The sequence below is a fragment of the Drosophila melanogaster genome, chromosome 2R (assembly GCF_000001215.4).
Source record: "Drosophila melanogaster chromosome 2R".
Taxonomy (NCBI): domain Eukaryota; kingdom Metazoa; phylum Arthropoda; class Insecta; order Diptera; family Drosophilidae; genus Drosophila; species Drosophila melanogaster.
In genome coordinates, this window is record NT_033778.4 from 14,745,480 (window position 1) to 14,757,881 (window position 12,402).

A 12,402-nucleotide genomic window follows, 5' to 3' on the forward strand; every position below is an offset into this window, starting at 1 on the left:
GGACGGCAGGACTTCAAAGAGAGCGAAAGAGAGGAAGTGTCGTCCTGTCACGGCGAGTGCGAAAGAGATGACACGAGTGAAAGTGACAGCTTGGCGGGAAAAGTTCGTTTTAAAATTCCACTTCCTTCAGCAGTTTACAAGCACCAAAAAAATTATCAAAATTAGCGATGTAAACCATACATACATATATTCAAATTTTAAAAAATAATAATAAATTTGTAAGGCATTGGTAAAATAACCAGCCGCCTAAAATGTAAAGTACCGAATGATGTAAACTACGCAGCGAAAACCCACATTAAAAAATAAAAATAATAATTTTCAACACGTTTGCCTTCAGTCGCCTATTCGTTGATAGGCAACATGAAAAGTCCCCAAGATGGGGAATCACCGGCAACCACAGCCAAGACGTGCCACCCATTCGAATCTCTTGTTGCATCGATGGCATCTATATAAAGCCAAGTGCTCTGATTGAAATCAAATCAGTTCGATTTGTCCACCACTCCAAGCACAATGAAGTTCACCATCGTTTTCCTGCTGCTTGCTTGCGTTTTTGCCATGGGTGTGGCCACTCCCGGCAAGCCACGCCCCTACAGCCCACGCCCCACCTCCCATCCCCGCCCCATTCGAGTGAGGCGCGAGGCACTGGCCATCGAGGATCACCTGACTCAAGCTGCCATCAGGCCACCACCCATTCTGCCCGCCTAAAGATGTGTGCATACCGCGGAGAAGTCATCCGATCAAATTTGTTTTGAAAAATCTTTATAAAAATTGTGAATTTTTTACTTTCTGCAAACAGTAAGCAATAAACACACGAAAGACAGCAATTAATAATCTTCAATCAATTGTGACACAATGAGGGGTTCCCATCGCTTATCAGCGGTTTTTGTACCGAATCTGCTGAGCTCTAGAGCTGATAAGAAATATACTTGCTCAAAACAAAACCACAAAAGTCACGTTTGAGAGAAAAAAAGCCTAAACGAATTTAATTCGCGACTCATATGAATCACAAACCTGTTCTATAGCACGTTCTTCTTAAATTCTAGCGAAATAACCAGATGGCTGCAAATCATAATGAATGGGTTTGTCCCCTAAAAAAAACGAACTGACAAGCCCCCTTATAAAACTTATTTATTAATAGATTAGTTCGTATATAATTGCATATGTAAATACTTTAAATAGAACAAATTATTACGACATTTAAAAATATATATCCTGGTTTTTAAAAACAGGGTTTGAAAAAAATGTTTATAAGCTAATTACCTGGTAGATTATATTTTTCAGTGCAAACTTTTCGTTGACACTGCGGGTTAAAGTTTCCGCTCTCCTCTCTTTCGGCTCGCATCCTTTTTGCCCGCTCCTGCGCAGAAAATTCAATTAGGATTCGGCTGAAACTTCACTCAAATCCTGCCGCTCTCACCGTCGCTCTTTATTTCGCTCGCCTTCCCTTTCCGGCTCCCCCAGAATAATCCCTCCACGCAAAATAACGTATTGATAAAGCCTGACATCAAGTGAGAAATACGATAGAGAATCCCTTATAACTGTCAAATGCCGACCTGCGCAAGATGAGGATGCACTCCTCCATCAAGACACAAAAGAAACCACTTGGAGACGCTGACAGAGGTTCTGCGGCGAGGGTGAAACTGGACAATGCAGCAACAAGTGGCGTCAATGGGTCGCAAAAAAGGGGAGGTGATGAGGTCAAGTCGCACAGCCACACAAGCAAACAGCAGAAGTAAACCACCATCACATCTGAGCGGGGAATTTCGCTTTGATAAGGCATCCAGGCCGAGATCGGCAATCAGATGAATCATGTCAATCATCAGAAAAGTTCTTCCCCGCATCTTGAGGTATAAAACCGATGCATTGGACACCTTGAAACATCAGTCAGCTCCAGCAATCCAGTTCAGCAACATGCAGAACACAAGCATCCTAATCGTGGCCCTGGTGGCACTTTTCGCCATTACCGAGGCACTTCCCACAACAGGACCCATTCGCGTCCGTCGCCAGGTGCTCGGAGGTTCCTTAACCTCCAATCCCGCTGGTGGGGCTGATGCTCGTTTGGATCTGACCAAGGGCATTGGCAATCCCAACCACAATGTGGTGGGTCAGGTTTTCGCCGCCGGAAACACTCAAAGTGGTCCAGTCACAACTGGCGGAACTTTGGCCTACAACAAGTGAGTTCTCTAAACTAAGAGATTACTAGAGGATATATTAACTCTATTCTATTCATTTTTGAAGTGCTGGTCATGGTGCCTCTTTGACCAAAACACACACGCCCGGAGTGAAGGATGTTTTCCAGCAGGAGGCCCATGCCAATTTATTCAACAATGGCAGACACAATCTGGATGCCAAGGTCTTTGCTTCGCAAAATAAACTGGCCAATGGTTTCGAGTTCCAGCGGAATGGAGCTGGTCTGGATTACTCCCACATCAACGGACATGGTGCTTCCTTGACGCACAGCAACTTCCCAGGAATCGGCCAGCAACTCGGCCTGGATGGACGTGCTAATCTCTGGTCATCGCCCAATCGTGCTACTACCTTGGATCTCACGGGATCGGCGAGCAAGTGGACGAGTGGACCGTTTGCCAACCAGAAGCCAAACTTTGGTGCTGGCCTGGGTCTATCTCATCATTTCGGCTAAGCCTGCGTATTTGATATTATTAATTCTAATTTATTGACAATTATATTAAAATCAAAATATTGAAACCTAATAAACCTAATAATAAATTTTAATTTAAAAAAGAATCATGTCTTTTTGCATAATGTATGATAAGCTTAATTTAACTAACTTGATGAATCAAAATCATCATTATCATTAGAATCAATTAGACACTGACCTAAGCAAAGCAACAAAAATGACGATTATTTTAATCTGAAAGTTCCAGCCTGTTAATAGAATTTAATTTGCAGAAGTAAATGTTTGATTTTTTAAATATTCGTTCCTAGTAGTGTAAAAAGATACTTGTTATCTACAAAAATTTTCAGCATCTGTGTTTATCCTTTTTATAAGGATTAATTAATAAAATATCTTTTAATTGAATCAGGCTCATCTTTTGCGTTCTAAACTTCTAACCAAAAATACGATGCCCTATGAAAAATACATTGAAATTATCAAATGAAACCGATTTAAAGGGTACATTTCGGATCGATACTCATTTGAGTATTTAATTATTTCAAACAGATGCTTAGCTTGTTTATGATAAGAAACTACGCGATTTCAATCAACAGAAACTCAAGCCTAGGAGATAATGATGATGCTATCGCTTAACGCTAGCCTTTTAATTTTTAAATTAAGATGAGGTATATTTCACAACTACAGCTTAATTTTATCTTTATTTAATTAATTTTCTCAAATTAGCAGGAGTTTCACAAATTATTTGCCTCGCCTTTCCATTATAATTTCTTATTTCAATAGTCATACGGCTAAATGCCTGCTTATAATTAATAGAAATATAGAGATTAAATAAAAATTTGCATTAAATTAGCTATTACAGAAACATGTTTTTATTTAAGTATAGAAATGTTTTGAGAGCCCTGGGGAAAAAGTCTATGGGTCATCAAATAAGAAAGGTGACAAACACACAATAATGCCACACGTAAATCACCCATCAAAACGCTGGGGGGAAGTCCTAACTGATAAGGCAAGCCAGCTGAAAACGACACCGAGATGAATCTAGTAATTTACCAACAAAGTTCTTCCCCTAAGATTACGTATAAAAGCGGATCATCAGATCACCTTGGACATCAGTTAGCTCCAGCAATCCAGTCCAGCAACATGCAGAAGACAAGCATCCTTATCTTGGCACTTTTCGCCATCGCAGAGGCAGTTCCCACAACAGGACCCATTCGGGTCCGTCGCCAGGTGCTTGGAGGTTCCTTAGCCTCCAATCCCGCTGGAGGGGCTGATGCTCGGTTGAATCTCAGCAAGGGCATTGGCAATCCCAACCATAATGTGGTAGGTCAGGTTTTCGCCGCCGGAAACACTCAAAGCGGTCCAGTCACAACTGGCGGAACTTTGGCCTACAACAAGTGAGTTCTCTAAGCTAAGAGATTACTAGAGGCTATATTAACTCTATTCTATTCATTTTTGAAGTGCTGGTCATGGTGCCTCTTTGACCAAAACACACACGCCCGGAGTGAAGGATGTCTTCCAGCAGGAGGCCCATGCCAATTTATTCAACAATGGCAGACACAATCTGGATGCCAAGGTCTTTGCTTCACAAAATAAACTGGCCAATGGCTTCGAGTTCCAGCGCAATGGAGCTGGTCTGGATTACTCCCACATCAACGGACATGGTGGATCCTTGACGCACAGCAACTTCCCAGGAATCGGCCAGCAACTCGGCCTGGACGGACGTGCTAATCTCTGGTCATCGCCCAATCGTGCTACTACCTTGGACCTCACGGGATCGGCGAGCAAGTGGACGAGTGGTCCGTTTGCCAACCAGAAGCCAAACTTTGGTGCTGGCCTGGGACTTTCCCACCACTTCGGTTAAATATTACCCTGGTATAGATGTAGAAACTAATTTATTTAAAACAAAATAAAAAATAATCAAAAAAGCTATGAAGCTATCTGCTAAATTATTACCCTTCTTAAAATCAAAAAAATATATATTTCACTGAGCAAATAGAATATGAACATCCATTTCAAAACCTGGATTAAATATACGCTTTTCGTATCAGTTTACGGTTTTCTTTTATCATTTTATTTTGTAGTTATTTGAATATTTTGCTTATTATACCGCACTTGCGTAAACAATTCGATCCCACTCAATGATTAATAATTTTGCTTATGTTAGTTTAATGGATTTTGTTTTACATTTTTTTGTGGTTGTTGCTGCTCCTGTTGCTATCTTCACCAATTCATTTTGCTTTTGCAGAAACATAAAACATGTTTGGCTTGAACAATGCTTGGGAGTTGTTGGAAAATACAAAAGGAAACTATGAAAAGTCTGCTAAGTATGCTGATATCATGTTTGAGTTGAATAATGTCTCCTGCACACCGCTTACGACAGCTTCTTAGCCTTCTGGTACAGTGTGTCCACCACCTTACCCATACTTTGTATGGTTTCCAGCACGCGTTCATAGGTCTTGTCCACGGGCGTCTCTTCGAAAACAATCAGTACTCCCTCACCCTGATCCAGAATGCCGCTGAACTTTTTGTCCAGGATCATTTGGGACAGCTTCTTTTCCACCTGCGGCATGGGCAGCTGAATGCTCTCGGCAACATGGGCGACCTGCCAATAGGAAAAAAACAGATTTTAGTGAGGGCAAACAAGCCAAGACGTTATAATCTATCTCACCTGCACACGAGAGTAGGGTTCAATGATGCGGCACAAGTTTTGCTCCAACATGGTGTCGTATAACGTGCCCAAATGCGCCTGCACAATCACATCCTCGGCGAGCTCCTTTTTGTATTCCTTGAGGGCAGCCTGGAAGTCGGCCAGGGAACGTTTGTGTGAAGCCTCAGCCACTGATTTCATAGCATCTATATCGCGGCCCGAATAGGTAATAGCCTGGTAATGACAATTATATTTGTAAGATAAATTGATTAAATCTACACAACAATTTGGTTGTTAGATAATAATTCATTTACATAATATGTATATGTAGAACATTACAACTGCTGACGCAAACTTATTTCGGACTGCACTTAATAACTTACCAGCTTTCCACTGACGAGCTGGTTGACATCATCGGACTGTCCCAACATGATTTTGCACAGCAACATGTATTTAAGCGAGGTCAAGGCCTTGACGCTGTCCACGCTGTCGAATCCTTCAAAGGCCTCGTAGAAATAGGAGAATGCGGTCTTAAAGTCACGCTCATCAGCCGCATGTAGGATGCCGGACTGAAGATCCAGTGCGCCTTGCACCTTTGGCGGACAGTAGATAGCATTGGCCGTGGTGCGGGCTGAGGTGAGGGCGGCCCTAGCCTTGGGCAGGTTGCTCAGTGCGTGATAGGTTTTGCTCTCCAGCAGCTGCACTTCCACCAGCAGATTCTTGTCATCCAGCTTTTTCAGCTCGCGCAGCAATTGGGCACCCAGAGCCAAGGCCTCCGTGTACAAAGCAGTATCAAAATATAAGGCAATCAGACGAGCTTCCAGCGATTGGCGAAGAAATGTGCGCTTCTCCTGTTTGGCCCACTCAATGCAGTCTTTACACAATTGAACCTAGAGATCGAACAAAGAATTTTCTAGTAAATTCTAGTAGTCAATGAGTGAAAAAAGAACCCACCTCAATGCCTGTGCCCGCGTCCATGTCCAGGAACATGTCCACCAGCGAACGCACCAGCTTGGCCGCCTTGGCCTTGCTGATCGAGCTGAGGAACGGACGCGTCACCTTGATGAGATCGGCCAGCTCCTTGGCCTTGCCCTCCTGCTTGTAGAGCTCGCCCTGCTGCAGAATGCCCTGCTCCTTGATTCGGATGCGCTCCTCATCGTTCTCGGCGCCCTCCTGGTCGCGGACCAGTTTGTTCAGCAGCGAACTATCCTGCTCCTCGCGATTCACGCTGGACAATGCCTGGGCACGCTCGAAAAGTGTTGCTCCGGCCATCTTGCGACTTGAAATTTGTGTTCGGACGAGACGAGATGAGATGTGGGGGCGCTCAACTCAAAAATTTACTAATCAATCAATCAACTAAGCTTGTCTCAACTCAGCTACTAGCAATGCGACAATTTTTTCTTTGTGTTCGATCGTTTCCGGTGTGTATTGATTGCGTATTTACGTGTTTAATGCTGACTTTTTCACCTTTCGGTCGTTGTTATTAAGCGCCAGTCACGATTAGAGCTGGTGCGATTTCGATATGCGAGTCTTAGCGGGCATCGATAGGCCACGAATGTCGTACTAGTGCTTGTTGTCGATATATCGCACACAACTCGTGAATTTCTTAGGATATCGTTTATACCTTTGATTTAAATCAGTCGGATTAGGGAACTTATCGGCCGATTGTGTCACCCCTAATTTACATTTTTTTATATTTACATTACAGTAATACAACTGTAATCGATATCTTGTCTCACACCTAATTAATATCGCCTAGCTACCATCACTATTTGTTTTGTTGCTATTTGCAAATAAATCTTAAATTTCTCGATTTGTTTTTTGTGAAATGGGTGAAGAAACTATTAACTCAACGCAAAACAAAACCAGAACGAAAACTACGCGACCGAAGGCAGTGTACCTGTGGACAGTTAGCGATGTGCTCAAGTGGTATCGCCGCCACTGCGGTGAATACACCCAGTATGAGCAGCTCTTCGCCCAGGTGAGTTGAGCCCACAATCCAAATCGTAGTCCTTGATCTACTTCACTTACCGTCGAGCCTCGTTGGAACGGTTTTCCTTCAGCAGTTCCGTCATTTCAGCACCTCAAAACACAAACAGGAAAATTCCCGGTTACCTTTTGCTAAAATTTAGACATCACTATAACTGCCTACTGATCTTGTTTAATTTCTTTCCATGTACACAGCACGATATAACCGGAAGGGCTCTACTCCGGATCACAGACTCCTCACTGCAAAGAATGGGCGTGACGGACAACCGGGATCGGGAAGCCATTTGGCGGGAGATCGTTAAGCAGCGACTGAAGACGGATATCATGGAAATCCGGGATATGGAAAGGCTCAATATTTACTAGGGTCACGATATACTCGTTTTATTTGCTGTAATAGGAGAATAGTTAATGCGTATTTTGTAAACTTTCTTTTTAAGATTCTTAGACGCCATATCTGGTTTTAGATTAGACAATCATGTATGCTATTAATCAAATATATAAGAGCGCAAAATTCTAGATTAAATTTAAATATTGACTAATTATTGCTTATTGCCCATCATTTTAAATATGAAAATAACCCTAGAATGAGAGATTTCTTTGGTTTTTATTATTAGGATACTGGTTTTAGAGTCTACTAAAGTAAAGACCAGAATATCATTTCTTTGAGATCACTTAAGTGTGTTTCTAATATCAATCACTTATAACGACTAGTTCCTCTTAATCAGATCTCCTTTTCCAGCTTGGGCGAAATCAACTGGACGTCGTTATCTACCGGCTTGGGGGCCACACTGGCTACTAGGCCCACTCCTGATCCGGCCACTGCCACGCCGCTGTTGCAACTTGAAGTGGTAATCACTTTTGGCAGCGAATTGGATGTTAGGATGTGCGGCATGGTGACGGTGCCATTGCCCATTGGCAGAGCAGTTGTGAAGAGCAGCTTGGGCGGCTGAAGACGTTGAGCCGTGGAGCATGGCGAGGCTGCAGGTGGCGGCTGCATGAGACTTGGCAACAGGTTTAACAGACGCTCGCCCATAGACTTCTCCCAGTCCAGGCGCTCGCGTTCCAGGGATAAACGATTGTGTTGGATCTCGTTGGCTTCGTTTTGCGAGTTCAGCAACTGACGAAGAAGGATTCTCATTGCTGAAAATTGAACTTTTTTTTAGTACATTGGAGACAGAATATTAGCAACTTGCTACCCACATGTCATGTGTCTCTTCGTTTGCAGATCCTTCCTACCTTTCTCGTGATCATGGCGACTCTCCTCCTTCTCCAGTTGAATGTGCTGCTGATGGTGCTGCTCCTGCTGCAGGCTCTGATGTAGTTTCTGCTGCTGCTGCTGAACAGCGGCCTGCACCTGAGCTTGGGCAGTGGACAAGGGCAACGAGGCGGTCGATTTACCCACAGCAGCAGCCGCTGCAGCCGCCTTGGCCTGCTCAGCATTGACCAGCACGAACTTGACTCCTCCGGGGGCTGTGGCCACCAAACCGGCGTTGCTAGGCTGTGCCGGTGCTGCTGCCGATCCGCTAATCATCAGACGAGCCCCCTGATTGATGGCACTCTGCAGCAGCTGGATTTGGGGCGCAGCTCCCTTGGCGTTTGCCATGGGACTTGGTCCTGCGGCAGCCGGCAGCTTTGATTGCATCAGGAAATTCGCTGGCACCAACGAGATTTTACCGCCCTGAAGTTTGCTAGACGTTGTCGTTGAACTTTGCGTGGTCGCGCTTGTGCCAGCCGTAGTCGTGGTAATGCTGGCCGGAATGATGACATTGGCCCCGGTGAAAGGAAGCAGATTCGACGGTTTGTTACCCTGTAACATGTCAGCCAAAGTGGATGTATTAGTAGTGGAACTTGATGACTTCTCAATTGGTGGATCATCAGCGGCATCCACATCGATGGGTTCTTCCTTGGGCTGTGGCAGAATCATGCAGTCATCGTCCTCCTCCTCCTGTTGGGGCTCTACGGTGGAAGTTGCTGCTGCTGTTTCAACTTCCTGGCCTGGCTCGATTTTGATGCACGGCGAAGTCAGTGCTTCTCCTATATCAACCTCTACATCAGCGGACACCTTGCGACGCTTTGAGAAGGATTCCTCGTTCATATCGCTGTCGGCTTCTAGGCAGCCAGCTTCCAGTTCCTTTCGGCCGCCAGTATCCTTGTTTTTGCTGACCAGAGCGGAGAGCAGCATATCATCCTCCTCGTTGTCGCTTTCGGATAGCTCCTCTCCGTTCGCCAGCCGCCGCTTGCGTCGTTCGGCATGCTCCTCCAGGGCCTGCTCCAGTTGGTATTTGAGCGATGGAGCAGGCACCTCATTGGGACGCACACTGAAAATGGGTCTGGTCATAATGGCGTCCATCTCGGCAAAGTGTTTCCAGCTGGGCTCCGAATCGGTGGACTGACCGCCGCACTCCTTGTCCTTCTTCAAGCGATTGTAGAAGCACTTGAGGTTCTTAATCCGTGTAGTAATCTCCTCTGGCGAACGATGGTAGCCATACTCCTGCATCTTGGCGGCCAGTTGACAGATCACGGCGTGCTTTTTGTGCGTGGTGATTAGGGTTCTCTGCAGTTTGGGATCGCCCCACAACTGGATGAGCAGCTTGGTTTCATCGGTATCGAAGTTGGGATTGCGTCCCACGAAGCTTTGTTTCTTGGACGAGCTCTGGCAAGGATTTGTGGCACCATTTCCTGGAGTGCTCGTGGCACTCGCAGGATTCGCTGTGGCAGCTGAGCCGTTGCTCACCGTTTGAGCCGGAGCTGATGGTACCGGATAGGTGGCCGCCGCTGCCTCCGAGCGGCGTTTTTTGATCCTAGCACTGGACTTCAGGCTCATGGCGGCGGAACTGCGTCTAGAAAACGAACAGGTAGGCAGGTGAAAATCAATATAGGCTAGAAAATGGAAATCCGGGAGCCGTTGCCTCCGTCTGCAGGCGAGTGAAAAATGAGCCAGGCGAACGGCGCAATCGCGGGCAACCGAATTGCCGGAAATCCACCCCTAAACATCGGCTAAACCCCCGCCGCTCGGGAAAATTGGTGGCTAAGCCAAGTGCATTTCCCACCCAACTAAGTAGTAGCATGCGCGTTGGCTCACAACAGCTCTCTCGCTCTCTCTCGTCCTTAAAAGGCATGCGCCAAGGGGGAGTTATTGATTAGTAACTACCTGCGTTTAGGGGTTTTTCCAACTGACACCGCGAAAAAGCCTCGTTTTTTTCTTATTTGCCAATTAACTGGCTAACGGGAATGCACGTCTTTTTGCAAAACAGGTGTTATTAATGCGAATCTGTCGAATAAGGACGCAAATTAGGATGCGGACACGAGATCTGCGCATCACACTTTGTAGGACATGCGCAGTGAGAGCGAGCGAGAGCGCGCGTTTAACTGTGGTCGGGGTGGAAAGTGCTCGCTGCAACGAAGCAGCAGACTTTGCGAGAAGGAAATAAAACTTTGGAAAACTTTCGTTGAAAGACCAGGATAGCGAATCAAAATTATTTACCATTCACAAGGAGCGATTGTCAAAAAGTGACAGATTCAAAACTTTTCAATCGGCATGTATCGATAAGTCGTCAGTCGATTAGCCAAGCTTAGGGCTGCCAACTGTAATTGATATTTTTCAAGCAAATGCTTTGGCCATTTTAAAGTTGAATAATTTACAGTTGAATAATTTAATAACAGTGCAGTTATTTTGAGTTTAAGCGAATAAAACAAGTAGCTTAAACAATATTTAAAATTTACATATATGAAACTGGTATATTTGTCGGCTGTTTGGTATTTTTAGAATTTCTGTATACGTTCACACCTGCCAGCTGTTGCTAAAAATTTGGTTTGCAACACAAAACAAGAAAAATGGTTTTGTCCAACGAGGAGCAGGAGTTCATTAAGCGCAAGCACGAGGCGACGCTGAAGCTGCGCCAGGAGTTCCTCAAGCAGAGCTCCAATCCCTACCGCCATGCCACCGGCGAGGGCGGCACCGTTGTAAGTGGTAGCACCAATCCTTGGCTTGGTTATGTCATCACGTTGAGGAATAAATACTATTAAACCGCTTTAAATTGCAGTTCGATGCGGGATTAGCCCGTTTCCAGGCGATGCGAGTCTCCAACTACGAACACTTCAAGCCCACCGGCAAATCCTTCCGCACGGGCCTTTTCGCCGTCGTCCTGCCGATTGCCCTCTACGCCTGGGCTTTGAAGGCGGAGCGCGATGGACGCGAGGAGAAGTACAGGACTGGCCAGGTGGCCTACAAGGACCGCCAGTTCAAGTTCATCTAAGCCATACATTCAGCCAATTGATCTTCGATTCGTATAGTGGAATTAAAACAAAACCGTAATGAAGCTATGCCATTTATTTCTCCTCCATCTGCTTGTCGCGGGCGATGACAAAGTCCTCAAATTTGACCATGTACGTGGTGCCCTTGTGCCAGTGGGCGGTGACCTTGCACGGCTGTAAAACGCAAATAATAATGTTAGTATATATTATTTTATAAAGTCTGCCGGAAAACATACAAATCCGCAGTTCGTGAGCACAGCTTCCACGATGCCAGCGGTGAAATTAGCGCAATTCAGCGAGCCCTTATCCTTTGGCACGCTTATGAATGTGTTGACAAGCGGTTCCTTTTCAATTATGTAGTATGTCCTTTCGTCGTCGTTGGCATGTTCCAGTTTCTCCGCCTCTTTGCCAAAGAGATTCTTCCACACCGTGGTCTTAACAAAGAGAAGCATTTGGGTTAGTTTTGTTTCTCGCTTGGAGCTGCGCTCCCTCACGAAATACAGGTCGATTATGCGGGTGCCTACATCTTGACCCAGATCGTGGAGTCTGAAAACGCCTTGGAATTAACGAATTAATCGCAAAAACTTAGAGAAACTCCCACCTTGTTTGCAATTCTGGGACTGTAAACACTCGGCTCTGCGAGTACTGGACGATTTCGCTGAAAAGCAGCGCCACAATGCTCTGGGAAACCTCCGTTTTGCCCTTGGATAGTGGTCTGTCTAGGATGTTGCTGCGCGGACGCATCGAGGATATTTTTAGGGCCTCCAGTTTTTCCATTTTCCTGATAAATGTATCAAATTATTTTCCAAAACAATGCAAAGTGTGCACGCCACCCTATCTGCCCGAAATGCCAAAGAGCGTTGCAGAAATGGTCACA

The 12,402-nt window shown here is 45.3% G+C and overlaps 8 protein-coding genes across 15 annotated transcripts; 5 read left to right on the top strand and 3 right to left on the bottom strand.

The window, feature by feature from the left end:
• Positions 1 to 481: 481 nt before the first annotated feature.
• Dro (Drosocin) lies at positions 482 to 1,235 on the top strand. 2 transcript variants are annotated; one of them, NM_001259395.2, is made up of 1 exon: positions 482 to 1,235. In NM_001259395.2, exon 1 carries the CDS (start codon positions 511 to 513, stop codon positions 703 to 705), a length of 195 nt encoding a protein of 64 aa, NP_001246324.1. In that variant the 5' UTR covers positions 482 to 510; the 3' UTR covers positions 706 to 1,235. The 2 variants fall into 2 exon arrangements, with proteins under 2 accessions (NP_001246324.1, NP_523744.1); NM_079020.5 differs by having other exon boundaries at positions 482 to 836.
• Positions 1,236 to 1,882: 647 nt separating this feature from the next.
• AttA (Attacin-A) lies at positions 1,883 to 2,736 on the top strand. The gene is made up of 2 exons (NM_079021.5): positions 1,883 to 2,174; positions 2,239 to 2,736. Exons 1-2 carry the CDS (start codon positions 1,912 to 1,914, stop codon positions 2,639 to 2,641), a joined length of 666 nt encoding a protein of 221 aa, NP_523745.1. The 5' UTR covers positions 1,883 to 1,911; the 3' UTR covers positions 2,642 to 2,736.
• A 1,007-nt stretch (positions 2,737 to 3,743) lies between these two features.
• Positions 3,744 to 4,686, top strand: AttB (Attacin-B). Of its 2 annotated transcripts, none has more exons than NM_001169681.2 (2): positions 3,744 to 4,029; positions 4,094 to 4,686. In NM_001169681.2, the coding sequence occupies exons 1-2, from the start codon at positions 3,776 to 3,778 to the stop codon at positions 4,494 to 4,496; spliced, it is 657 nt and encodes a 218-aa protein (NP_001163152.1). In that variant the 5' UTR covers positions 3,744 to 3,775; the 3' UTR covers positions 4,497 to 4,686. The 2 variants fall into 2 exon arrangements, with proteins under 2 accessions (NP_001163152.1, NP_523746.1); NM_079022.3 differs by having other exon boundaries at positions 4,094 to 4,595.
• Positions 4,687 to 7,431, bottom strand: Rpn6 (Regulatory particle non-ATPase 6). Of its 3 annotated transcripts, none has more exons than NM_001259396.2 (5): positions 6,727 to 6,792; positions 6,237 to 6,561; positions 5,666 to 6,172; positions 5,304 to 5,516; positions 4,687 to 5,237 (listed from the first exon to the last, which is right to left on the bottom strand). In NM_001259396.2, exons 2-5 carry the CDS (start codon positions 6,552 to 6,554, stop codon positions 5,007 to 5,009), a joined length of 1,269 nt encoding a protein of 422 aa, NP_001246325.1. In that variant the 5' UTR covers positions 6,555 to 6,561; positions 6,727 to 6,792; the 3' UTR covers positions 4,687 to 5,006. The 3 variants fall into 3 exon arrangements, with proteins under 3 accessions (NP_001246325.1, NP_477474.1, NP_725412.2); NM_166065.3 differs by lacking the exon at positions 6,727 to 6,792 and adding an exon at positions 7,314 to 7,431 and having other exon boundaries at positions 4,789 to 5,237; NM_058126.5 differs by having other exon boundaries at positions 6,237 to 6,792.
• On the top strand, positions 7,042 to 7,790 carry ave (aveugle). The gene is made up of 2 exons (NM_166066.3): positions 7,042 to 7,263; positions 7,467 to 7,790. The coding sequence occupies exons 1-2, from the start codon at positions 7,111 to 7,113 to the stop codon at positions 7,632 to 7,634; spliced, it is 321 nt and encodes a 106-aa protein (NP_725413.1). The 5' UTR covers positions 7,042 to 7,110; the 3' UTR covers positions 7,635 to 7,790.
• A 67-nt stretch (positions 7,791 to 7,857) lies between these two features.
• On the bottom strand, positions 7,858 to 10,809 carry CG10151 (uncharacterized protein). Of its 4 annotated transcripts, none has more exons than NM_166067.1 (3): positions 10,756 to 10,809; positions 8,508 to 10,111; positions 7,858 to 8,411 (listed from the first exon to the last, which is right to left on the bottom strand). In NM_166067.1, the coding sequence occupies exons 2-3, from the start codon at positions 10,093 to 10,095 to the stop codon at positions 7,993 to 7,995; spliced, it is 2,007 nt and encodes a 668-aa protein (NP_725414.1). In that variant the 5' UTR covers positions 10,096 to 10,111; positions 10,756 to 10,809; the 3' UTR covers positions 7,858 to 7,992. The 4 variants fall into 4 exon arrangements, with proteins under 4 accessions (NP_725414.1, NP_725415.1, NP_001137670.1 ...); NM_166068.2 differs by lacking the exon at positions 10,756 to 10,809 and adding an exon at positions 10,423 to 10,617; NM_001144198.2 differs by lacking the exon at positions 10,756 to 10,809 and adding an exon at positions 10,423 to 10,617 and having other exon boundaries at positions 8,472 to 10,111.
• Positions 10,810 to 11,036: 227 nt separating this feature from the next.
• ND-B15 (NADH dehydrogenase (ubiquinone) B15 subunit) lies at positions 11,037 to 11,593 on the top strand. The gene is made up of 2 exons (NM_137141.5): positions 11,037 to 11,234; positions 11,315 to 11,593. Exons 1-2 carry the CDS (start codon positions 11,106 to 11,108, stop codon positions 11,525 to 11,527), a joined length of 342 nt encoding a protein of 113 aa, NP_610985.1. The 5' UTR covers positions 11,037 to 11,105; the 3' UTR covers positions 11,528 to 11,593.
• On the bottom strand, positions 11,585 to 12,367 carry Trs31 (TRAPP subunit 31). The gene is made up of 3 exons (NM_137142.5): positions 12,127 to 12,367; positions 11,762 to 12,071; positions 11,585 to 11,699 (listed from the first exon to the last, which is right to left on the bottom strand). Exons 1-3 carry the CDS (start codon positions 12,300 to 12,302, stop codon positions 11,601 to 11,603), a joined length of 585 nt encoding a protein of 194 aa, NP_610986.1. The 5' UTR covers positions 12,303 to 12,367; the 3' UTR covers positions 11,585 to 11,600.
• Between the last annotated feature and the right edge of the window lie 35 nt (positions 12,368 to 12,402).